The sequence below is a fragment of the Macaca thibetana genome, chromosome 7, assembly GCF_024542745.1.
Source record: "Macaca thibetana thibetana isolate TM-01 chromosome 7, ASM2454274v1, whole genome shotgun sequence".
In the NCBI taxonomy this organism is placed as follows: domain Eukaryota; kingdom Metazoa; phylum Chordata; class Mammalia; order Primates; family Cercopithecidae; genus Macaca; species Macaca thibetana.
The window spans coordinates 55216326-55241728 of NC_065584.1; the positions used below are offsets into that span (position 1 = coordinate 55216326).

The 25403-nt window shown below is 36.6% G+C and overlaps 1 protein-coding gene across 1 annotated transcript in view; it reads left to right on the top strand.

Annotated features, from left to right (window-relative positions):
• The window catches only part of TXNDC16 (thioredoxin domain containing 16), a 126824-nt gene that overhangs the window by 34815 nt on the left and 66606 nt on the right, over nt 1-25403 (top strand). Inside the window, 6 exon segments of the mRNA XM_050798081.1 lie at nt 842-992; nt 14928-15094; nt 15478-15538; nt 17445-17568; nt 22953-23096; nt 23623-23682. Of these exon segments, the coding sequence (XP_050654038.1) occupies nt 842-992; nt 14928-15094; nt 15478-15538; nt 17445-17568; nt 22953-23096; nt 23623-23682 (707 nt within the window).

Sequence of the window (25403 nt, forward strand, 5' to 3'; positions counted from 1 at the left end):
GTGTTTAGCACAGGGCCTCACCCATAGTAGGGATTAAGTAAATCTTTGAGTGACTATTTCTTTAATCATTGAATTGATTAGAAATTACTTTGCAATTAAATTTGACATCAGTGAACCTTGTCAGCTCAGTTTAAATATGTCTCAAGAATTAAAATAGCATTTTAAAAATAAATTTTTGTAGTATTTTGCCAAACCCTACTAATGCCATATGGATATTTCTAAAATGCTATTTTAATTTTGGCAAACCTTATCTCCACTATAAGTTTATCTTTGAATTCTCATACTGAAGGGAATGCCAAAGCTCAAATTATAAGCCATATTTGCTGAGTTTTGTAATATTTCAGATACAAACTCACAAACTCCCACAAACTGTCACATGGTTTCTATTTTAAACTGTTTTGGCTGAAGTTTATTCAAAACAGCTTCGGGTTTAAATTAAATTTAGAAAATTTGCGTTACAAAGCTCCATTTAGCATAGCTCTAGAAAAGCAACTATATTTGAAGATAATCTCATTGTCCGCAAGGTGACAGCCTTTTATGGAAGAAAGATTATAGTCTTGCCTGTAACCTATTATAATTTAGAAACTACCATATTAAAGAGTTCAGAAAAAAAACTGTTTATACAACTCACATGGTTTGTTCAGATATTAAGGTTAATTTTCTTTAATATCCTATATCTTCTTTTTTGCCAAGTTCATTTAATTTTATACTCTTTCAGACTTTTACTAAAATAATAATTCAAAAGCATGAGACTTAAGACAAAATTTATTGTTACATCTTTTTGGATGATAGAAGGATCACATATTGAACCTCATTAAGTTAATTAATTTTTAATTTATAGCTCTGAGGATGTGGAATATGCACATCTCTACTTTTTTCATTGTAAACTAGTCTTAGACTTGACCCAGCAATGTAGAAGAACACTAATGGAACAGCCGTTGACTACACTGAACATTCACCTGTTTATTAAGACAATGAAAGCACCTCTGTTGGTATGTGTCTTATTTTATATTTTTATTTGCTTTCTACTGCCTGTATAATTGCAAAAGGTATGTATCTTATTTTAACATACATAAAATTTATTAAGTTTTGATTTACAGATGCATGTTTTACTAGATGAATGACAGTTATATCTTTTCCTTTCTTTTTCTCATTTTGAGGGATTTAGGAATAATTCCTTATTAAAGGCAGAATAGAAAATAGACTATCCATTAAATGACATTTTAATACCTTCATATATTATTGCATTGAAACCCAAATAGAGCATTGTGTAAGTGAAAATATTCTGTGGTAGTAATAATGAACTCTGGGTGTTGGTGAGCACTCGCAGATCACAAAGACCACACATCATGGTTAAGAAAAGACCTCTTTTTTTTTTTTTTTTTTTTTTGAGACAGAGTCTCACTCTGTTGCCCAGGCTGGAGTGCAGTGGCACAATCTTGGTTCACTGCAAGCTCGGCCTCCCAGGTTCACGCCGTCCTCCTGCCTCAGCCTCCTGAGTAGCTGGGACTACAGCCACATGTTGCCACACCCGGCTAATTTTTTGTATTTTTAGTAGACATGGGGTTTCACCTTGTTAGCCACGATGGTCTTCATCTCCTGACCTTGTGATCTACCCGCCTCAGCCTCCCAAAGTGCTGGGATTACAGGTGTGAACCACCGCGCCTGGCCAAGACCTCTGTTATGAATGCTTTGATCACTATTTTAAAAATTGGTAGATATTAGAACCTAGGATTTCTGGTGCTCCAGTTTCCTTACCATTAGCCTGAAAGAATGTTGTAGAGACACTAGGTGATGGTGATCAGCAAACTGTTCTCTCTGAAAAGTTGAAGGGTTGTGCTGAGCATATGTAAAATCTTCAGTAGATCTTATTCAGTATGTCTTTTTTAAAATATAAAAATGATGCATGTGTATTATAGGTAATCCAAACATTACAGCCAAGTATGAAGGAAAAGTTTTAAGAAGTCACTTAATCCCTTCACTCAGAAGTTAACTTTAGATGACCCCCACACCTGTCATCTTTGCACCCATATGGATGCATAGAGATAGGGGAATTAATGGATTAATGGACATGTCATATCGTGTGTACTACTTTATAGTAAGATGTCTAATCTTGAGTTCAATAGAAGAAAATGAAATTGATGTGAAACTAGAGGGATTATGGAACTTTTGATAAGTGTTTTTCATCAGTAGAGGGCTCTTTAAGGAATATTGTCTCAAGTGTTTAAAATGGTTATGAAAGACATTAAGAAATTGAAATCATTATATTTTAAAACTTTGTTTCCATTTTAGATAGTATTGACTTTTTCCTACCTGTGAAAGATGAGAAAATTAGCCTCATATGTTTATTTCCATCTCAGCTCCCTTGCCCTTCTGATTTGTGTTTGTTTTGTTCTTTGAACATTATCAAGGTCTATGATATTTATATTCAGTATATTCTGTTTTGTAACCATAATACCCTCTTCCTAAAAAGCATTGCTTCTGCACTTAAATAGATTCAGAGCTCGCCACCACAGTTTTATGGGCTTTATTCCTTAGTTCTTATTTTTTTGAGACGGAGTCTCACTCTGTTGCCCAGGCTAGAGTACAGTGGCGCGATCTTGGCTCACTTCAAGCTCCACCTCCTGGGTTCACACCATTCTCCTGCCTCAGCCTCCGGAGTAGCTGGGACTACAGGCACTCGCCACCACACCTGGCTAATTTTTTTTTGTATTTTTTAGTAAAGATGGGGTTTTACCATGTTAGCCAGGATGGTCTCGATCTCCTGACCTTGTGATCTGCCCGCCTCGACTTCCCAAAGTGCTGGGATTACATGCATGAGCCACCATGCCTGGCCATTCCTTAGTTCTTTAAGTGATTTTTTTCTGTGGTTGGATTTTGACTACAAGCTTTTTTTTTTTTAAGAAAGCGATTTAAAGGTCTGTCTGTCTTTTAAGCTTCCATCCTAGCATAGAGCAGACATAAAGAGAAAGGACAGTTCACTGTATGGTTCTTCACTATTTCCCTCCAGGTTCACTTCCTTCTCTTGGACTAGTGGAGTATTATTATGAATTCTCAGGATTTTGTCTTTCAGCATTGGGGGTAAGATTAGGACTCATACCTAGCTTTACTAAAAATCTGTTTTTATTTTGCTACAACGTTCTGGCTTGAAGTTGTGCCCTTTCCTAAAGTTTCTGCTCATGAATTTTTTTTTTTTGGCTGTATTTCAAAACTGTTTTTTGTTTTTGTAGATAGATAATAAGGAGGAAGATTCTCTGATCTTATTTCACTTTATGATGCTTACTAGGAATTATGTAGCATTACTTTTTAAATTAAAAAACCAAAACTTTGGAAACTTTTTATTGACTTAAGTGTGGTTTTACCTGAAAGCATAACATGGCAGAAAATTTAGGGCATCATTTATATTGCATTCTGTAGGAACAACAGTCCCTTGAAATACACATTTTATAAAATACAATGTGAATGGTACTACCTAGAATTGTGCCATGCAGGTGACCCTGTTCTAACTGCTGTTCACCTAAAAGGAATATTAAATTGTCAAAGTCTGAAGTAGGGTTTGCTTCAACACTTTCACAGAATAACATAAGCGTTTTATTTGTTTGAACTTTTTTTTCCTAGACAACTAGGGAACTGGGATATAAGATTCAGGCAGAGGCTCCAGAAGCCCTGGTAGACACTGAAATAGGTAGGAATGACCAGTAGCATGAAGCCAAGAAAGATGTGAAAGGCTGAACTGAAGATCAGTGCCTAATTGGAAAGCTAAGCTGAGAATTCAAACCTTGACGTCAGCCTAGAAATACCTGGCAGAGTGAGGCCTAGAAGCACAGATTCGTGGACTTTCATAGACCAGAACAGAGAAAATGAATGCAGAGTACAGAGAAGGAGACAAAGCCTCGAAAGATTCCTTGAGACTATTGGAGGGTGGCTAAGGTCTTACCCCAGCGGAATTAGGAAGATGTTAGAATCCTCAGCTGGTTTGGTCACTTTTATGTTTTAGTACTTTAAACATTTGACCATATCAGTGTTTGAGGTTGTTTTTTGTTCTTAAATAATACATTTGAGGTTAAAAAAACTGAGTAATGCCAAACCCTTTTATAGGAAACACCTCTTAGACCAAAATTTGTTCTAACTGGGTTATATCCTTTGATGGTATAGTTAACTGGAATGAGATAGAGAGGTCCCGAAAGTTCATACCTAAATTTGTTGACTTCTTACAGGTTCTTGTTAGTATAGTAGCTGACTTCATAGTTGACTTTGAATTCATGTTTCTTGCTTTATTCTTATTCTCTCATAGTACCACTGAAGCTCATTTCCCTACCTCCCCCCCCTCCGCTTATCTTAGACATTATTCTATATACAAGCCCTTAGGGTTTAATCATGGTTGGGTTTTGTGTGTTTAGTAAGATGCTTTGCAAATTACCCTGGGTTTCTGGGTTCAGGATCTGAAATAATTTGGTATGTTTACAAAGTCTTTTTATAAACTAATAAAAATGGAAAGTAGGATTCAGGCTTTTTTGTAAACTGCATTGTGTCTGATCATTGCAATTATATGTATTATTAGTTCACTTCTAAGCATATGAAAATAGATGCAGATTGCTTTTGTGTGTGTGTTTATTGCTTTTTTTTCTTTTAGGTAAACCAGGGTACTTGGACACCTAATTGTAGATATATAACACAACTATGTCTTATATTCATGATGGGAGGTGTGTCATTTTGATCATGTCAAACTGAAAATAAATCTTGAGCATAGAATTTTTAAGTGAATTTCAATCTTAAATAGGTTAAGTAAGATTCTGCCAGATACGGAGTTGTTTTAGATGTATTATTAAGGTTCCCAACAGTGAGCACAGATGGGAAAATGGTTCAATTATTGTCCTGTTGGCAAATACCAAGGACATTTTAGAATGCTGATGATTTTCTCCATGATAGATTCAGCTTATATTTGTAGATAGAAGAAAGCTTTTATCTGAATTCCAAGAAGAATTCTCAAGTGTAAATATCTGATAAAATGTTAAAAGATCGGTAAGTGTATACATTTTTAATAATTTCTGAAATTTTTACGTTATTTTTGTTTGTTCATCTAGCTGTCTGTCTCAGACAGATTCAAGACACTTGGATTAAATTAAACCTACTCTTTTATGTAGGAAATTAGAAAGATGCTGTTATGATTTATTCATTTAGCTCGTATTTCTAGAAAACTTGTGTGGCAGTGTGCAATATTGTACAGCATAGTGTTTCCTAACATGGTTGTTTTAGAGCCTTTTTTTCATTGTTGTAAAAACCATATAAGATTACCCTCATAACAGTGTTAAAGTGTGTAATACAGTATTAGCTGATGTACGTTGTTGTACAGCAGATCTCTGGAACTTTTTAATATTGCATGACTGAAACTCTATACTCATTGAACACACAACTTCACATCTCCCCTCTACCTGACCCCAGTCCTTGACACCACCAGTCTACTTTCCATTTGTATGAGTTTGATTACTTTAGATACCACATATACACTGAGTTATGCCATATTTGTTTTTGCAGTTGGCTTATTTGACTTAGAATAATGTCCTCACGGTTCATCCATGTTGTAGTGTATGTTAGGATTTTATTCTTTTTTAAGGCTGAATAATATTCCATTGGATGTATATATCACATTTTATTTATCCATTCATCCATTGATAGACATTTAGGTTGCTTCCACCTCTTGGCTACGGTGAGTAATGCTGCAGTGGACATGGGTGTTCTCTGAGATCTTGTTTCTCATTCTTTTGGAAATATACCCATAAGTGGGATTGCTACATCAAATGGTAGTTTCATTTTTAATTTTTGAAGAACCTCCATATACTCAGCCCTCTGTATCTGTGGATTCTGCATCCTTGGATTAAACTAACTGCAGATAAAAAAAATAATTAAAACCCAATACAAAATAAAAATAAAACAATAAAATAATTCAAAATTAAATTATGGTATAACAACTACATAGCATTTACATTGTATTTGATGTTATAAATAATCTAGAGATGATTTTAAGATATACAGGATAGAGTGTGTAGGTTACATGCAAATACTATGACAGTTTATATAAAGGACTTGAACATTTGTAGGTTTTGGTATTTAAGGGGCATACAGAAACTGATTCCTTATAGATACCCAGGGATGACTGTACTGTTTTCATAGTGTCTGTACCGTTTTACAATCTCACCAACAGTGCACAGGGGTTCAGTTCTTCATATCTTCACCAACATTTGTCATTCTTTTCTTCTTTCTTTTCTTTTTTTTTTTTTGATAGTGGCCATTCTAAAGGGTATGAGATGATACCTCATTGTAGTTTCGAGTTTTATTTTCCTGATGATTAGTGATGTTGAGCATTATTTCATATGCTTGGCCATTTGTATATCTTCTTTGGAAAAATGCCTATTCAAGTCTTTCGCCCATTTAAAAAATTGAGTTATTTGTTTTGTTGTTGAATTGCGGGAGTTCTCTAAGTGTTCTGTATATTAACTCTTTATCTCATATATGGTTTGCAGACCTTTTCTCTCATTCTTTCAGTTGTCTTTTTACTCTGTTAGAAGTTTTAGTTTGTCTATTTTTGCTTTTGTGGTTTGTGCTTTTGTTGTCATATCCAAGAAATCGTTGCCTATTTCAATGTCATAAAACTTTTCCCCCTATGTTTTCTTTTAGGAGTTTTACTTTCAGGTCTTAATTAAGTATTTAATCCATTATGAGTTAATTTTTGTATATGGTGTAAGATAAAGGTCCATTTTCATTCTTTTGCATGTGGATACCCAGTTTTCCCAACCCCGTCTATTGAAGAGAGACTGTCCTTTCTTTACTGAGTGATTTTGACATCCTTGTCAAAGATCATTTGACCATATATACGAGGTTTATTTCTGGGCTCTCTGTTTTGTTCCATTGGTCTATGTGTCTGTTTTTATGCCAGTACTAGGCTATTTTGATTACTGTAGCTTTGTAATATATTTTGAAATCAGAAAGTGTGAGGCCTCTAGCATTGTACTTCCGTCTCAAGATTGTCTGGGCTATTTGAAATCCCTTGAGATTCCATATGACTGTTAGGATTTTTTTTTCTATTTCTGCAAAAAGTACTGTTGGGAGTTTAATAGGGATTGCATTGAATCTGTAGATTGCTTTGGGTAGTATAGACATTTTAATAATATTATTAAGTCTTCTAATCTATGAACACACAATGTCTTTCCATTTATTTATGTCTTTTAAATTTTCTTTCAGCAATGTTTTGTAGTTTTCAGTATAAAGGTATTTTGCCTCCTTTTGAAAATTTATTCCAAAGTATTTTATTCTTTTTCAATGCTATTGTAAATGGGATTATTTTCTTAATTTTCTTTTTGGATTGTTCATTATTAGTGTATAGAAATGCAACTGATTTTTGTGTGCTGATTTTCTATCCTGCAAAATGGTTCTCATGGTTTTCTGGCGTGTGCGTGAGAGTGTGTGTGTGTGTGTGTGTGTGTGTGTGTGTGATCTTTAGGGTTTCCCACATATAAGATCCTATTACCTGTGAACAGAGATAATTTTACTTCTTCTTTTCCAATTTTGACGCATTTATTTGTTTTTCTTACCTAGTTGCTGTGGCTAGGACTTTTAGTTCTACATTGAATAAAAGTGTCAAGAGTGGGTATCCTTGACTTGTTCATGGTCTTAGAGGGAAAGTTCTCAGTTTTTTTTACCGTTGAATATGATATTGGCTGGGCTTTTCATTTATGGTCTTTAATATCTTGAAGTAATTTCTTTCTATTCCTAGTTTTTTGAGAGTTTTTATCATGAAATGGTGTTGAATATTTTCAAATGCTTTTCCTGCATCAATTGAAATGACCATGTGATTTTTGTCCTTTGTTCTGTCAATTTGGTATACAGTATTACATTAATTAGTTTCTCTATGTCAAACCATCCTGGCATCGCAAGCATAAATCCCACTTGCTCATGATGAGTGATCCTTTTAATGTGCTGCTGACTTCAGTTTGGTAGGTTTTCTTTTTTTTTTCTTATTTTGAGACAGAGTCTTGCTCTGTCACGTAGGCTGGAGTGCAGTGGTGCAATCTCGGCTCACTGCAACCTCTGCCTCCCGGGTTCAAGTTATTCTCCTGTCTTAGCCTCCTGAGTAGCTGGGATTACAGGCACACGCTGCCATGCCCTGGCTAACTATTTGTATTTTAGTAGAGATGGGGTTTCACCGTGTTGCCCAGCTGGTCTTGAACTCCTGAGCTCAGGCAATCCACCAGCCTCAGCTTCCCAAAGTGCTGGGATTACAGGCATGAGCCACCGCTCCTGGCCCAGTTTGGTAGTTTTTGATGAGGATTTTTGCCTTAATGTTCATTAGGGATATTGCTCATACTGCTCTGTAGTTTCCTTTTCTAGAAGTATCTTTGACTTTAGTATTAGGGTAATGCTGGCCTCATAAAATGAGTTTGGAAATATTCTCACCTCTTCAAATTTTTGGAAGAAGTTAAGAAGGATTGGCATTAATTCTTTAAATGTTTAGTTGGATTTTCCAGTGAAGGCATCTGGTCCTGGACTTTTCTTTTTTGGGAGGTTTTTGATTACTGATTTAATTTTCTTACTAGTTCTAGATCTGTTCAGATTTTCTGTTTCTTAATGATTCAGTCTTGGTAGGTTATATGTTTCTAAGAATTTATTTCTTGTAAGTTATCAAATTTATTGGCATATAATTGTTCATAATAGTCTTCTATAATCCTGTTTATTATATCATTTTTGAAAGTTAATTTTTAAGTAATTTTAGTTATTTGATAGTAATACATGAATTGTAGAAAAATATTGGTAGTTGCACCCCAATGCAGGAGTGTTTCTGTCACTTTTATATCTAACACTAATTTCTATTTATATTACATATTTTATTTAGTTATAATTTTTATACTTCTACCCTGTGACTTTCTCTGCCTATCAAGGATGTTTGTGATTTTGTTTTTTGTCAAATGGAATGGATTATAACTTCATAGTTAGGCCGGGTGCAGTGGCTCCCGCCTATAATCCCAGCACTTTGGGAGGCTGAGGTGAGTGGATCACTTGAGGCCAGGAGTTTGAGACCAGCCTGAGCAAAATAGGAAGACCCCATCTCTACAAAAACATAAAAAATTAGCTGGGTATGATGATGTGCACCTGTATTCCCAGCTACTTGGGAGGCTGAGGTGGTGGAAGGATCCCCTGAACCTGGGGAAGTCAAGGCTGTAGTGAGCTGTAATCGTGCCACTGTACTGCAGCCGGGCAACAGAGTGAGACTCTGTCTCAAAAAAAAAAATTCATAATTAGGAAACTCACAAGATTTTAAAAGAATTATACCAACTTGTATGGTAAGACACAGAAATAGCACAAAATGATATATGTACTTTATACCTCCAAATTTTTAGGGGCAGGAAAAGGCTAAGAAATCTACTCAGCTGCAATCACAGGCTCCTTTTTTTGTTTTTTGTTTTGTTTTGTTTTAAAAAAATGACGAGTTGGAGGGCAGACCAAGGCCCAGACTTTGTAACCAAGAGTCTCAAGTTCAGGGAACAGGACTGAGCCCTAGTCAAGGAACTGGCAACATATGCCTGAACAAACCTCAGAGTTGTTATAGACCAGTGACTATCGTGTGCCTCCATTTTTCCCTGCTTCAACTAGGAGTGTATATAGTGGTTATACTATGCCTGTCCCATCATTGTCTGTTGTGTATGTATTGAGGAAAATGATCTGTCTCTTTTTTTTTTTTTGGAGACAGAGTTTCTCTCTGTCACCTAGGCTGGAGTGCAGCAGCGCAATCTTGGCTCACTGCAGGCTCTGCCTCCTGGCTTCATTCACGCCATTCTCCTGCCTCAGCCTCCTGAGTAGCTGGGACTACAGGTGCCTGCTACCACGCCCAGCTAATTTTTTTGTATTTTCAGTAGAGACGGGGTTTCACCATGTTAGCCAGGATGGTCTTGATCTCCTGACCTCGTAATCTGCCCACCTTGGCCTCCCAAAATGCTGGGATTACAGGCGTGAGCCACCGTGCCCAGCTGATCTGTCTCTTTAGTTCACAGGTCTTCAGATTGAGAGGAATAGTTTTCCAGGAGCTGTATGCAAAGGACTTACCTGTACCTGGAACTAAATGTAGATGATGTATTACATTTTGCACAGATCTCAATCAAAGCTTGATGGGATGAGGCTTTAGGAGGCTTGGAGAGAGGTGTGTATTTTATACATGGAAGGGATATGAGTTGTTGTAGCCAGGGGGCGGACTACGGCTGCAGTAATCCCTCCCACATGCAGAATAGGTTCCCTCCTTTCTCCAAGACTCATGAAGTCCAACAGTACCTCCCATCCCATAAGCTCCCCTTATCATGTCACCCTATCCCTGTGCCTGTGGAATGGTGGAGTCTGTGACTCCTCTACCTGAACCTGGTTGGGCTTTTGTAACTGCCTTGACCAACAGAATGAGGCTAAGGTGATGATATATGACTTCATATATCATTAATGGCTATATTTCACAAAATGTCATGTGCTTCTGCCTTGCTCTCTTTATTTGCTCATTCTTGAAAACCCCCATCTTATTGTTAGACTAAGCAGCCTGAGGAGAAGCCCACGAAGAGGAGAATCAAGGCCCTTAGACCACAGCCCTGGCTGAGCTCCTGATAGTCAGCAACAGCTTGTTAGCCATGTGTATGAGCCATCTGTAAAGTAGAATCTTCCCTCCAGTTGAAATAGCCTACTGATGCCACATGAAGCAGAGATGAGCTTACACATATTTGAGCAAAAGAAATGATTCTTGACATTTTAAGGTACCAGGTTTTAGGGTACTTTGCTACACAGTGATAGTTGCTCAAAGCACACCCCTCAAGTGATCTCATTTGTTTCTGTGGTATTAACTACATGGATTCTCAAATCTGAATTTTCAGGTCACATATTTATTTGGAGCTCCCACCCATATATCTAACTGTTAATTGGATGTATCCCTCCTTAAGCACTAACACATGTGACATTAAGGTATTGTCCTTTACCACCACTGGTTCTTTCTCTATTATTTTGGTTATCTTACTTTCCATTCATTGATGGCAGACATCTGGGAAAACATTCTTAATTCCTACATCTTCCTGCATGTAATTTTACATCTGAAATCTCATTTGAAAGCTGACAGAGTGATATTTTAAAATGTGATCATGACTTCATGCAATTCGTAAATGGCTTCACTTTACTTACACAATAAAACCCCATTTTCTTGGCAGGATATTTGTGGCTTTCAATGATCTGGCCCCTTGCCAGATTTCTAGCCTTGCTGACTCTTCCTCCTTTTTGCTTTATAACACTGAATTACTAATAGTTCTCCGAATACACAAGGAAAAACAAACAGTCATTTTTACTCCTTCAGGGTGTTCCCCTCATCTAGGTTTTTGGCAGAAATTGGTTGCTTGTGGTTGTAAGACCCAGGTTCCTGTTTTCTTGCTGGCTCTTGGACAGGGGTTGTTCTCATTTCCTACAGGCTAATCTCAAGCCCTTGCCACATGGCCCTCTCACAACATTGCAGCTTGCTCCTTCAAAGCCAGTGGGAGAATCTTACTTGAGTGTGCTACAACAGATTCCTATGTAATGTCACCTAACCAAAGGAATGGCTACCCACTGGTCCTACTGACACTCAGGGGAGGGGATTATACAAGATTTGTTCACTAGGGGGTAGGAATCTTGGGGGCCATCTTAGCATTTTGTCTACCTATGCTAGACAAAGTTCAGGGAACAGGACTACTTATGGTAGACAAAATAACTTAAGAGTACTTAATAACTCAAGTTATTGAGTACTCTCTCTCTCTCTCTCTATATATATATATCTATAGATATATCTATCTATCTACATATCTATACTTACCTATGGTAGACAGACTTCTAAGATAGCTCCCAAGATTCCTATGCCCTGGTGATAGGAATCACTTTGAGAGGCCAAGGTGGGTGGATTGACTGAGTCCAGGAGTTCGAGACCAGCCCGGGCAAAACCCCATCTCTACAAAATATATAAAAATTAGCTGGGCGTGGTGATACATGCCTGTAGTCCCAGCTACTTGGTGGAGGCTGAGATGGGAGGATTGCTTGAGCCTGGGAGACAGAGGTTACAGTGAGCTGAGACCCTGTCACTGCACTCCAGCCTGGGTGAGAGAACGAGACTCTATCTAAAAAAAAAAAAGGTTCAGTTACTAGAAAGTTTGGGAGAACTTCCTTTGTATCTGCTTTTATCCACTCTATTGGTTATTCAGTGGGCTCTTTCAATCTGACAACTCGTGTCCTTCAGTTGTGGGAAAATTTTGTGTTTATTTTAGTGATGATTTCTTCTATTTTCTCCCTTCTCTTTTTCTGTGACTTGCATTATTTAAATATTAGACCTCTTGAACTAGTCCTTCAATTTTATTACCTTTTTTTTCTCTGTCTTCCATCTATTTCTGTTGTGCTTTCTGGGAGATTTATTTAACTTTATTTTTCATTTCTTTATGGATCCAGTTTCTTCCCATCTCCTTGAGGTTGTCTATGGTGGTTTCTGAACCTTTCTTCTTCCCATATAGTCTGTATTTTCTCTATGTTATTTATTTTTCTATGTGTTCTAGTTTCTGTCTTTCATGTTGGAGGCTTTCCTCAGGTGTTTGTTAATCCTTGGATGTCTATTCACAATTTAGAATTTGAAACTAAAAGCTGATTGGAAATTCTAACATTGGTGGGATTTGGTGACTTTTAAATATGTATGTATACATATGTAACAGTGATGTGTTCACATCTTATTTCTTCATTAATCTTCTTTTTAAATTTTTATTTAATTTTTTCTTTAAAAAAAAATAGAGACAGCGTCACACTTTGTAGCCCAGGCTGGTCTTGAACTCCTGAGCTCAAGTGGTCTTCCGTCTTGGCCTCCCAGCGTGCTGGGATTACAGGCATGGGCCATTGTGCCTGACCTTTTCATTAATCTTCTTAGTTTCTTACTATCACAATGGAATGATGAGAAAACAGAACAAAAACATCAGTCTTTGCAAGTCTCTGACAAAGAGCAGAGACTTCAAGGCAGTTGGGGTTGGGGGAGACTTGAGAGATGTGGCCAAAATAGTACTGACCCTCTTTGGCTGACTGGGCCGACGAGGGTTGGGAAGGTGGAATGGTGAGAAGGTGGCACCATTGTAAGCTGTATTTGACATTTCTGCCCCATGACTGATACGTGTCTGATCTTCACAGACCATCCCATGGGATTTCCCAGTGCCTTCTGGCCACCTGGCCACATGACACCCCATCTCCCTGCCTAGTTCAAATGTCCTGGGAATGCCAAGCAGTGCTAAGATGGACCCTGAAGCCAGCTGTGCTGGGTGGCAGCAAGAGAGGAGAGTGGAGGAGGGGCAGAGGCAGGCAACACTGTTCCAGATTCTCACACATTCTCTGTGTGAGAATTCAAGGAGTGTGGTTGAGTCTTGTCTGGGAGACATCTGTGGTGGAAGGTGGAGAAGGTGCAGGTAGCAGTGGCAGAAGTCCACGTCTCTTAGGCAGTAAGCAGACTGAAATGGTGAGCAAGGCCGAGCCTAGAGCTCCATAGAGTAATTGGGCCTGGCCTGCTTTTTGGCGAATCCCAATGTCAGTATCTTTAGGCTTTTGGGGGTTACTCAGTCCCCCAAAAAGGATACAAATTCCAATTGAGGACAAAGGCCTGGCTGCTGGCATTCTGGGAACTGAGTGGAAAGAGAGCTGGGGTGAGGCGAACGTCTCAACATTTGGTTACTTAATCTCCCTGATTTCAGCATGGTGTCCACACTGTCAGCTGTTCCTAGATTTCTGCTGGTGTGGGGAAGTGACAGTTGTTTAAGCTCATAGAGTTGGGGAGGGGAATCTAGGGATCTAACTACCTCTCAAAAGCTTTGACACATTCCTCCTTATTTTAGAGCCTTCCTGCCACTTCCCTTCCAATATTTCCTTCCCAGGTCCAGATATGCCTGACACCGACAGTTCCTGAGCAATTTTAGGATCCTGTAGTTAAAATGCAGTTTTCCCTCTGATGACTTAGGGTTTTGCCTTGTAGGATCTCCTAAGTCAGTTATTATTCTGACGTCTAAAATTGTGCTACCATTTCTTCTCTTCCATTCTTGACATATGTGTGTTTATCTCTTTTAAAAATCCCACTGCTGTAGTTTTCCTGGGAGTTCTGAAGGGAGTGAAATTAGATGTGTGTATTTAATTTGCTGCTTTAACTCAGATATTCCTCATTGTTTTGTAATATGTCATTATATGTTAAATTCTTATATGAAAAAGTTTATTCCTTAGTTATCTGTTCTGTTTCCCTTGAAATATTTATCAATTAGTCCCACAGTTTTATTGATTGTTTTTGTTTGTAATATGTTTATTCTTTATGATTATAATTTTTGGTTTAACTTCTTATGAAATCTATTAGTTTTATAATGCCTAAACTTATAGAGGTCCAGACATGATGGCTCATGCCTGTAATCCCATCACTTTGGAAGGCCAAGGCGGGAGGATCACTTGAGCCCAGGAGTTCAAGACCAGCCTGGGCAACATAGGGAGACCTTGTCTCTACAAAAAATTAAAAAAAAAAAAAAAAAAAAAAAAAAAACTAGGCACGGTGGTGTACATCTGTGGTCCCAGCTACTCGGGAGGCTGAAGTGGGAGGATTGTTTGAGCCCAGAAGGCTAAGGCTACAATGCGCTGTGATTGTGCCATTGCACTCCAGCCTGATGAGAGAGCAAGATTCTGTCTCAAAAAACAAACAAACAAAACTATATAGGTATATTGGGAGCATTAAATTCAGGAAATTAGGAGATCATTTCTGTTAGTGTTGGATTATTTTACAGACTTTTTTTAGTTGTGACTTTATTAATAAGAATTAGGAGAATTTGAATCCAAATGTTGGAATATTATTATCACTTTTTTTCTTTTTCTTTTTTTTTTAAATGAAGACTGAAGTTGCTGAAGATCCTCAACAAGTTTCAACTGTTCATCTCCAGCTAGGCTTGCCACTGGTTTTTATTGTTAGCCAACAGGCTACTTATGAAGCTGATAGAAGAACTGCAGAATGGGTTGCTTGGCGTCTTCTGGGAAAAGCAGGAGTTCTGCTCTTGTTAAGGTATCTTAAACATCAAATATTTATTATGCTTAGCAAAACACTAATAGTTTCCATGTTTTAAAATTTATAATCACTTATAAGTAAACTCAAATCTTTAATGGATTCCAATATAGTTAGAACTAGTTGCTGTGCTAAAATCTGTACATTCATTTATGGTTGATGAAAACTTAGAACTTAAAACCTTGTTATAAATGAAGATGGAGATTAAGATGGAGACTAGAAAATCTGGTCTATATTTATGTGTAAAATTTTTCAGTCACTAAATTGTAATATTTTTTCATAATTTTTAGTATAAGAATATAGTTATGTTTTCTACTGACGTCCTGGGTGACTATTAGTCTTCACATTAGCAACATAAAACATTTATTTCCATTTTGAAAAAGGGACTCTTTGGAAGTGAACATTCCTCAGCATGCTAATGTGGTCTTCAAAAGAGCAGAAAAGGTTAGTTGTTTTATGTATTGTTCTACAATATCTGTTTATTTAAAGAAAGCTAATATATGTGGTCTTAAAGTAATATATTTTATTATAGAAAAATCTGTAAATTATAAATTGCTCCTATTCAAAGAAGATTGCTGTTAACATTTTGATGCTTTTATCATGTGTCAGTCTGGTTTTTATCCTATGTTCACATATTTATATGTATTTTTTTAATAAAACAAAATCAGGATTATGCTAGATATCCTGCGTTTTGTTTAAAATAATATTGGGCTGGGCATGGTGGCTCATGCCTATAATCTAGCACTTTGGGAGGCTGAGGCAGGTGGATCACTTGAGCCCAGGAGTGCAATACCAGCCTAGGCAACATCGGGAGACCCCATCTCTACAAAAAATTGGCTGGGTATGGTCGTGCATGCCTATAGTCCCAGTTACTCAGGAGGCTGAGGTGGGAGAATCACTTGAGCCCCAGAGGTTGAAACTGCAGTGAGCCGTGATTGTGCCACTGCACATCCACCCTGGGTGACAGAGAGAGAGACCCTGTCTCAAAAAAATAAAGATAAAACAGAATTCAAACCATAGCAGTGATGAAAGACAGAATAGTGATTACTTTTGGGGGATGTTAATGACAGGAAGAGCAAGAAGATGGCCACTGGGTGTGCTGATGATGTTCTGTATCTTAATCTGTGTGGTGGTGATACAAATATGTCCACTTTGTAAAAATCCCTCAAACTCTATACTTAAAATTTTTGTTCTTTTCTGTGTTAATGTTATACTTTAATTAAAAGGCTTACTCTTACTACAAAAATTTCTGTGAATCTTTGGAACAAATTAAGTTTAATTTTGATTCCTCTACTTTTTAAGTTTATTATATTTCTGTAGAAATCAAAATTGCTTGTTTTGAATATAATGTTAAAAAATGAAGATATGTGATAGCAAAGAACAAACATACTTAGAGCTCATAGCTTTATTCCAATATAGAGTTACAGTCAAGAATACTTTGCTAAAATAATCTCTTGGCTTAAAATTTCATATTTTAAAAAGCGTAACACTTGGGCAATAGTAAAATAAATCTTAAGTAATATTTTTAATATTAAGTAATATTGATCTCAGTAGAATTTGGTATTCTTAAAATAACTGGGAGCACATAGTAATTTAATGTTGTTTATAGCTAAACAGGAAATTGAACTTATTAGTGGAATTAATTTAGATGAATATTGTTTTGAATATTTCCGTGGAATGTTGGAATAATCAATTTTGATTTGCTCTATTTGCAGTAAAATTATATATATTTCCATTTTATAAAGAGGTAGAACTTGCTGTTATATGTGAAATGTTTTACAGACTTCAATATAATGTGGTTGTGACAAGAAGCAAGTGAAGCTTTCAGCACCTTTTTTGCCACCTTTTTCAGTGTAGCCATTGTCTTTATAGAAGGTGTGCTTTGGATGCTTTTCTTTTCATAGTAATTTTGGAGTTACCTTTCCTTTTACGTTTTGCTAAGTTTTAGAATTGAAGTTCAAAGGCTTAGTTTTATTTTAGTGTCAAACAAGTAAAACTTGTTTTTTTTTCAGAGTCTTACCCTGTCACCCAGGCTGGAGTGCAGTGGCACAATCTCGCCTCACTGAACCTCCTCCTGGGTTCAGACGATTTTCCTGTTTCAGCCTCCCAAGTAGCTGGGATTACAGGCATGTGCCACCACGCCCGGCTAATTTTTGTATTTTTAGTAGAGATGAGGTTTCACCATGTTGGCCAGGCTGGTCTCGAACTCCTGACCTCAGGTGATCCACCCACCTTGACCTCCCAAAGTGCTGGGATTACAGGTGTGAGCCACCACACCTGGTCCAAGTAAAACATTTTTATGCCAAAATACTTTGCTATATTCATTTTTAAAAAATTAATGTATTTCTAGGGAGTTCCAGTGGAATTTTTGGTATTACATGATGTTGATTTAATAATATCTCATGTGGAACATAATACGCACATTGAGGAAATACAAGAAGATGAAGACGATGACATGGAAGGTCCAGATATAGGTAATGTGTTATGATTCTCATCCCTTCCCTATCCTGCCTAGCACCCATAAAGTCAGTGAAATTTCTAATGAATTAACTTTCTCGAAGAATGTATTCAGATTAAGACTCTGTAAAGAAACCTGGCGGAATTTATTTTGAATCACATTTTGTCAAGTTGATTTGTTGAAAGATGTAAGGATGCTATATTTTGTTTAGTGTAATAGCATTTATTGTTACATATCAGGCTTCAAACTTCCCACATCTGTGCCTTCATCTTTCATATCAGTTCTTTCAGCCATTCTGGACTAGTCCGTGTTTAAAAACTCTACTTAGAAACTACAACATGATAATTCACTGTTACTATTTTTATTAGGAAATGGAGTTCTAATAAATATTGTTATATTTGTACTTGTAAATAAATCCAGTTGTTAATGGTATAAGGAGTAAATTTCAGTAACATTTTAACACTTTTTTTAAACAGTTATTTCAGCTTTTAAAAAAATTTATTGCTTACATTTATGAAGTATTGTATGGTTTTTAAGGCTTTTTCCCACATATTATTTACTTTGATTGTTATGCTCTGAGTTAGCTGATACCACCTTCATTTTGTACGCAATGAGTCTGCATTTCTTGAGTTCAGTGATCCGCCCAAAGTCCCACAAGTGGCAGATGGTGGGGCCTGGGCTAGAACTCAAGCATCCTGAAATAAAATCTTATTTATTAATGACAGTCAAGAATACTTCACTAAAATAATCTAGTGGCCTAAAATTTCATATTTTTAAAGCAACAATTGGGCAATAGTGAAATAACTATTCCTGATACATCTTTCATAACATTAATCCTCTTCTGTAATTATTCATTTATTTTTTTCTCTTCTCCACTAGTCTATAAATATTTCTAAATCAAGGATTATGTCTTGTTCATTTTTGTATACCATATAGTAAATACTTGAGTGTTTTATATAGTACCATTATAAGCTCTAAGAAGGAAGCAATTTACGTATCATTTTCATGAGCTCCATACATTGTGATCAAAATCTATATTATAAATTTAATAAGAGCTTTCACTGTTACAATGACCAGTTTCTTGGTTTGAGTGGAGCTCTGGTTTCTTTTCTGATATGCAGGGGTTAGAATTGCTTGTGTTCCTCTCTGGAGTTCTCAGTGGGCTTGTCATTACATAAGCAGACCTGTGTTCTGGTCTGTTTCCTCGCTTATTCCTGTAATGGTTCCTGTATTTGAACCTTCAGAGTTAGAGGACTTGTCCGCAATCTCAGTTTATTTGATTCCTGTCTTCAGTGGGAGTCGCCTGTTTGAAGATTTCTTTGTGGCCACAGCCTCTATATTGTTTCCTGACTCTATGGCCTTATTTACCCTCTGATGCTGCCTTATCTTTCTGGTTTTTATTTTTTTTTTTCATTTGACCAATAATAATTGTACATATTTGTGAGGTACATAGTGATGTTTCAATACATATAATGTATAGTGATCAGGTCAGGATAATTAGCGTATCCATCATTTCAAGCATTTTTCATTTCTTTGTGTTGGAAACGTTCAATAACCTCCAGCCTGTTTCTAGTATTTCTTTTGCAGCTTTGCCTTTTTTGTTTATTTTTCATCTTAACTTCCTATTATCAGTAATCCATATTGGCCCAGAATGTTGTATGGTGTTGTGCCCATATATAATTCTTCCCCCTCCCTTTGTATCACTCCCGTTTACAAAGGAAAACTAGATGAGGGTTAGGAAAGAATTTATTACCGTCTTTGAATGTAAATCAGAGACAGGTGTACCCCAGAGAAATCGGCAAAATGGAATCAGAATGAAAAACACTGGTTCCACAAAAGGGCAAAAGAAAAGAAGCCTGTGTTCCAGCCTGGGCAACATGACAAAACCCTATCTCTACAAAAAATACAAAAATTAGCCAAGCATGGTGGTATGTGCCTGTAATCCCAGCTCCTTGGGAGGCTGAGGTGGGAGGATCGCTTGAGCCCAGGAGACGGAGATTGCAGTGAGCTGAGATCATGCCAGTGCACTCCAACCTGGACAACAGAGTGAGACCCTGTCTCAAAAAAAAAAAAAAAAAGACTGAAAATAGTGTGTATATTATTAATGAATAGGTGGAAGGTAGAGCTGAGGAGTGACTAAATTTACAAGTGATGGTAGCTTATTAGAATATAAGAAAAGAGGGAAAGGAGGAAAAAGAAACAGAGAAGACTGACAGGAAAATGAAAATATATGAATAACAAGAAAAAATATGGTAAATAAGAAAATAGGTCTTTGCTAATTTTGGTATTGAGAATGTAATTTTTTAGTGTCATGGAATTTGGTGCTTATAAGTACCTTAAAGTTATATAGTGCAACTCTCATGCTTCACAAGAGTTGAACATTGAGGCCCAGAGAGTTATGTGATTGACTAGAGTCGTACAGTTAGAAAATGGCTGAGGTTGTGTTGAAATCCAGATCTAGAATTTTAATTTATAGTATGGTCATGTGTCTCTTAACAATGAGGATACTTTCTGAGAAATGCATTATTAGGTGATTTCATTGAGCATACATCATAAAGTTCACTTACACAAACGTACATGGTGTAGCCTATTACACACCTAGGGTGTATGGTCTAGCCTATTGCTCCTAGGCCACAAACCTAGGCATGTTACTGTACTGAATACTGTAGGTACCTGTAACACAGTGGTAGATATTTATGTATCTAAACCTGTGTAAACATAGAAGAGGTACAATGAAAACACGGTATAAAAGATAAAAAATGGTACATTTGTATAGGGTACATACCATGTATGGAGCTTACAGGACTGGAAGTTGCTCTGGGTAAGTCAGTGAGTGAATGTAAAGGCCTAGAACATTACATGATTGTAGACTTCATAAATACTGTACACTTAGGCTGTACTAAATTTATGAATTTTTTTCAATAATAAATTTGTCTTAGCTTACTGTAACTTTTTTACTTTATACATTTTTACAATGTTTAAAAACATTTTGACTGTTTTGTAGTAACATTTAACTTAAAGCACAAACACATCATACAGCTGTACAAAAATATTTTCTTTTTTTATATCCTTATTCTATAAGCTTTTTTTTGCATTTAAAACTTTTATGTTTTACGTTTTAAACTTTTCTCTAAAAACAAAAACACAAACACACATCAGCCTAGGCTTATACAGGGTCAAGATCATCCATATTACCCGCTTCCACTTCCACATTGTGTCCCTTTGGAAGGTCTTCGGGGACAGTAACAAGCATGGAGCTGTCATTTCCTATGATAATAATGCCTTCTTTTAGAATGCTTCCTGAAGGACCTACCTGAGGCTGTTTTACAGTGAACTTTTTATTTTATAAGTGAAAGGAGTACACTCTAATGAGTATAGTAAATATATAAACCAATAATCTAGTCCTTTATTATCATTATCAAGTATTATTTACTGTACGTAATTGTATGTGCTATACTTTTTTTTTTTTTTTTTTGAGACAGAGCTTTGCTCTTGTCGCTCAGGCTGGAGTACAGTGGTGCAATCTTGGCTCACTGTAACCTCCACCTCCTGGGTTCAAGTGATTCTTCCGCCTCAGCCTCCCAAGTAGCTGGGATTACAAGCATGCGCCAACATGCCCGGCTGATGTTTTGTATTTTTAGTAGAGACAGGGTTTCACCATGTTGGCCAGGCTGGCCTTGAACTCCTGACCTCAAGTGATCCACCCACCTCGGCCTCCCAAAGTGCTGGGATTACAGGTGTGAGCCACCATGCCTGGCCTTATGTGCTATATGACTCACTGTAGGTTTGTTTACACCCGCGTCACCACAAACATGTGAGTAATGTGTTGTGCTACGACACTACAGTGGCCACTACATCACCAGATGATAGGAATTTCTCAGCTCCATTATGATCTTAAGGGACTACAGTTGTATATGTGGTCCATTGTTGACTGAAATATCATTATGTGGTGTGTGACTGTATTAGAAATCATGTATAAAACAATACTTTAGTTCTATGAATGTATTGTCTTCTTTCTCCCTTCTTTCTTTTTAATGTGTTGTTACAGAGAATTATGAACATACCGTAAAGGAGATAGAATAATAGAACAAATTCTTGTTATCCATTACTTGGCCTCACATTATCAAACCATGGCTAATCCTGCTCCGGTCACCCCCTACCTCTTATTGTTTTGTAGCAAATCCCAAACATAAGATTTCATCTATAAGTATTTCCCTGGGTTTCAGAAATACAAGATTTTCATTTTTAACATTAACATAATTAATACTATTATTACATCTAAAAAATTAACAATTCTTACTATCATCATATAGCCAGTCAGTGTTTGAACTTCCGATTGCACCATGCTCTTACATGCCACTGTGCCTTTGCTCATGCCGTTCTCTTTGCTCTTTATGCCACCACTGCCTTTCTTCTCTGCCTACCTGAATTTTCTTTTTCTTTTCATATTCAGCTAGTATCAACTCTTCTAAGAAGCTTTATCCTTTAGTCAAGTTATATGCTCCATCTGTGTTACCATACAATCTCTACAAACTTCCAACAGAATATTTATGAATCCAAATGTATTTTTGAAGATACATGGATGGATGGATGGATGGATGGATGGATCTATCAGTCTATTGATTGGTCTGTCTAAATTAAGGAAGAGTTTTCACATATTCAGAATCCACTCATAACTTGATGCTTTTGGGATAAAATCCAGACTTCTTGTCTCATGTGACCTCTTATGATCTAGCCACTGCCTAGCCTAGAGTTTTCTCATGCTGTTTATTCCTGCAGCCCCATCTTGTCTTAGTCAAATTTGCCTTCTCTCAGCCTTGTATGTGCTAAACTCTTGTATGTCTCAGAGCTTTTGCGTATGTAATTCTCTTTGTCTAAAACATTCTTTTCTTGATTCTCTACCTGGCAGATTTTGGGCTTCCCAATCTAAATAGCCCTGTTATATAATCTCTCAGTGTATCCTTTACGTTTCTTCACAAATTGGTCATAATTTATAATTATATGTTTATTCGGTGATCAGTTTATCTGACTTTTCCATAGATAGAAGTTCCATGTGGTCAGGACTATGTCTGTTTTGTTTACCAGTTTTCCTAGTGCCTGTCACAATGCTTGGCATATAGTAGAGGCAACATAAACAAAACAGCACTATTAATATTCTTTGTAGAACAAGTTTTAATTTTGAAATTGACTAAAACTTTACAACTTCTAGGTCAGGAAGCATCTCAGCGTCAGTTAAGCAACTGGAAAGTTTTTTAAATATCATGCGTCCTAACTATTAAGATAGGATGAATTCAAAAGTTTGTATAAAGTACTGAATTCTTACATGCTTCCTATGAGAAGAGCTTAAATAGTTTTCATTATACATCAATATTTAAATTAATTTCTTTTCCAACATTTCAGATGTTCAGGATGATGAAGTGGCAGAAACTGTTTTCAGAGATAGGAAGAGAAAATTACCTTTGGAACTCACAGTGGAACTAACAGAAGAAACATTTAATGCAACAGTGACGGCTTCTGACAGCATAGTACTCTTCTATGCTGGTTGTGAGTATGACTCTTTAGAGGAGACTATTACATATTAGGACATTTAAACACACAGATTTAATTTTTGGCATTTCATGTATTGCACGTTGTAAAATGAAATTGCTTTCGTATGTCTCAAGTAGACTGTGTGCATGGAAGCATTTACTTCTGATTCTGGGATTGTGCAATTTATTTATATCTGATTTACAAATTAAAGGTTAATGATTAAACTAGATGTTCATTAATTTTGAAAAATTGTGACTCACGCTAATGATTTTAACATATTGTTATTATAGATTTATAGTGAGTATATTGCTTTTATCTTCAAATCATAGCTATTTAGCTATATTCCTTGCAGTACAAGTGCGGAAAATCAGTTGCTTTTGAAACTCTTAAGTGGTTGGACTATGTTAAGAAATGTATAGTAGAATATTTCTGCTTAACAATAATTTTGGGAAACCTCATAAATCTGTGTATTTGTTACGTATCAGTGTGGATGCTTTGGAGATACACAGTAATATCTGTTGAATTTTTCATTTTCATGTAGGGCAAGCAGTATCCATGGCATTTTTGCAATCCTATGTTGATGTGGCAGTTAAACTGAAAGGTATTTTACTGTGCTATGCATGCTTATTTTTCTGATTCTGAACTGTAGCTATTTGTAAAACTATGTCATGCAAAAAATGTAGAAAACCACATAAAATTTCAGGTTACTATGTTTGTGTCTCCAGGGTTAAGTTAATGAACCAGGAGTTTCAAGAGTACTTAGGAGCATTCACTTTGATTTGTCTTCATAGGACTGTCTTTAGTAGAACGTAGAGAGCCTATGTATTAAGTACTTGTGGCTACACAGTTAATCCAACAATCTTTTTGGTTTAAGTCAGTCATTCAGCAAGCATTTATGAGTGCCTATTCTGTGCCAGTTACTGCAGTTAAATACTGGAGATAAAAATTTGGCAGATTCAAGACCCAGTCTCATGGTCTAATGAGAGATCAAAGATCCCTGTGTTCTTGAAACTGTATAGTTTACTCCTCATGGATGGAATGCTTTTTAATATCCAGGATCTCTTTATGTTAACTATCCTATGAAACCTGATTTAATAGTGGGCAAATAAAGATCCAAGGAATGGACTTTAACTGAAAATATCTGTGCTACTATCTCAGCAAAGACATAGGGAAAAAGAGGGAGGCCTGTTAGAGAGGTAATAATGGATTAGGTGTGCTTAATGTAAGTTCCTTATGGTTAGGTAGTGTGCCTTATATCAGCCTATTGGGCTTGGCATATTGCCTTACATTGCAGAACATCTGGTTTTTAACAGTTGAATAAATGAATAATAGAGTTTCATAAATTTGTTTCATTTAATGGAAACTGTGTACTGATGTACAACTTATTTATACATTGACACTTTTGAAAACTCAAGAAATTGATTCCAGATACTCAAACCTAAGTGTATCATTCCTTTTTTAAAATTATTATTTTTTTATTTGCATAGGTTATTGGGGAACAGGTGGTGTTTGGTTACATGAGTAAGTTCTTTGGTGGTGATTTGTGAGAGATTGATGCACTCATCACCTGAGCAGTATACACTGTGCTGCACCCAGTTTGTGACCTTTTATTCCTTACCCCTTCCCACCCTTTCCCCTTGAGTCCCCACAGTCCATTTTGTCTTTCTTAGGCCTTTGCATCCTCATAGCTTAGCTCCCAAATATGAGTGAGAACATGTGATGTTTGGTTTTCCATTCCTGAGTTAGAATAATCGTCTCCAGTCTCATCCCAGTTGCTGCAAATGCCGTTAATTCATTCCTTTTTATGGCTGAGTAGTATTCCATTGTATACATATACACCACAGTTTCTTTGTCCACTCGTTGATTGATGAGCATTTGGGTTGGTTCCATGTTTGTACAGTTGCAAATTGTGCTGCTATAAATATGTGTGCCAGTATCTTTTTCACATAGTGACTTATTTTCCTCTGGGTAACCAGTAGTGGGATTGCTGGATCAAGTTCCTTTTAGTTCTTTAAGGAATCTCTACACTATTTTCCATAGTGGTTGTATTAGTTTACATTCCCACCAGCAGTGTTGAAGAGTTCCCTGTTCATCACATCCATGCCAACATCTATTTTTAAAAAATTTTTTTGATTATGGCCATTCTTGCAGGAATAAGGTGGTATTGAGTTGTGGTTTTGAATTGCATTTCCCTGATCCTTGGTGATGTTGAGCATTTTTTCATGTTTATTGGCCATTTGCATATCTTCTTTTGTAACTGTTTCTGTTCATGTCCTTAGCCCACTTTTTGATGGGAGTTTTTTTTTTCTTCTTGCTAATTTG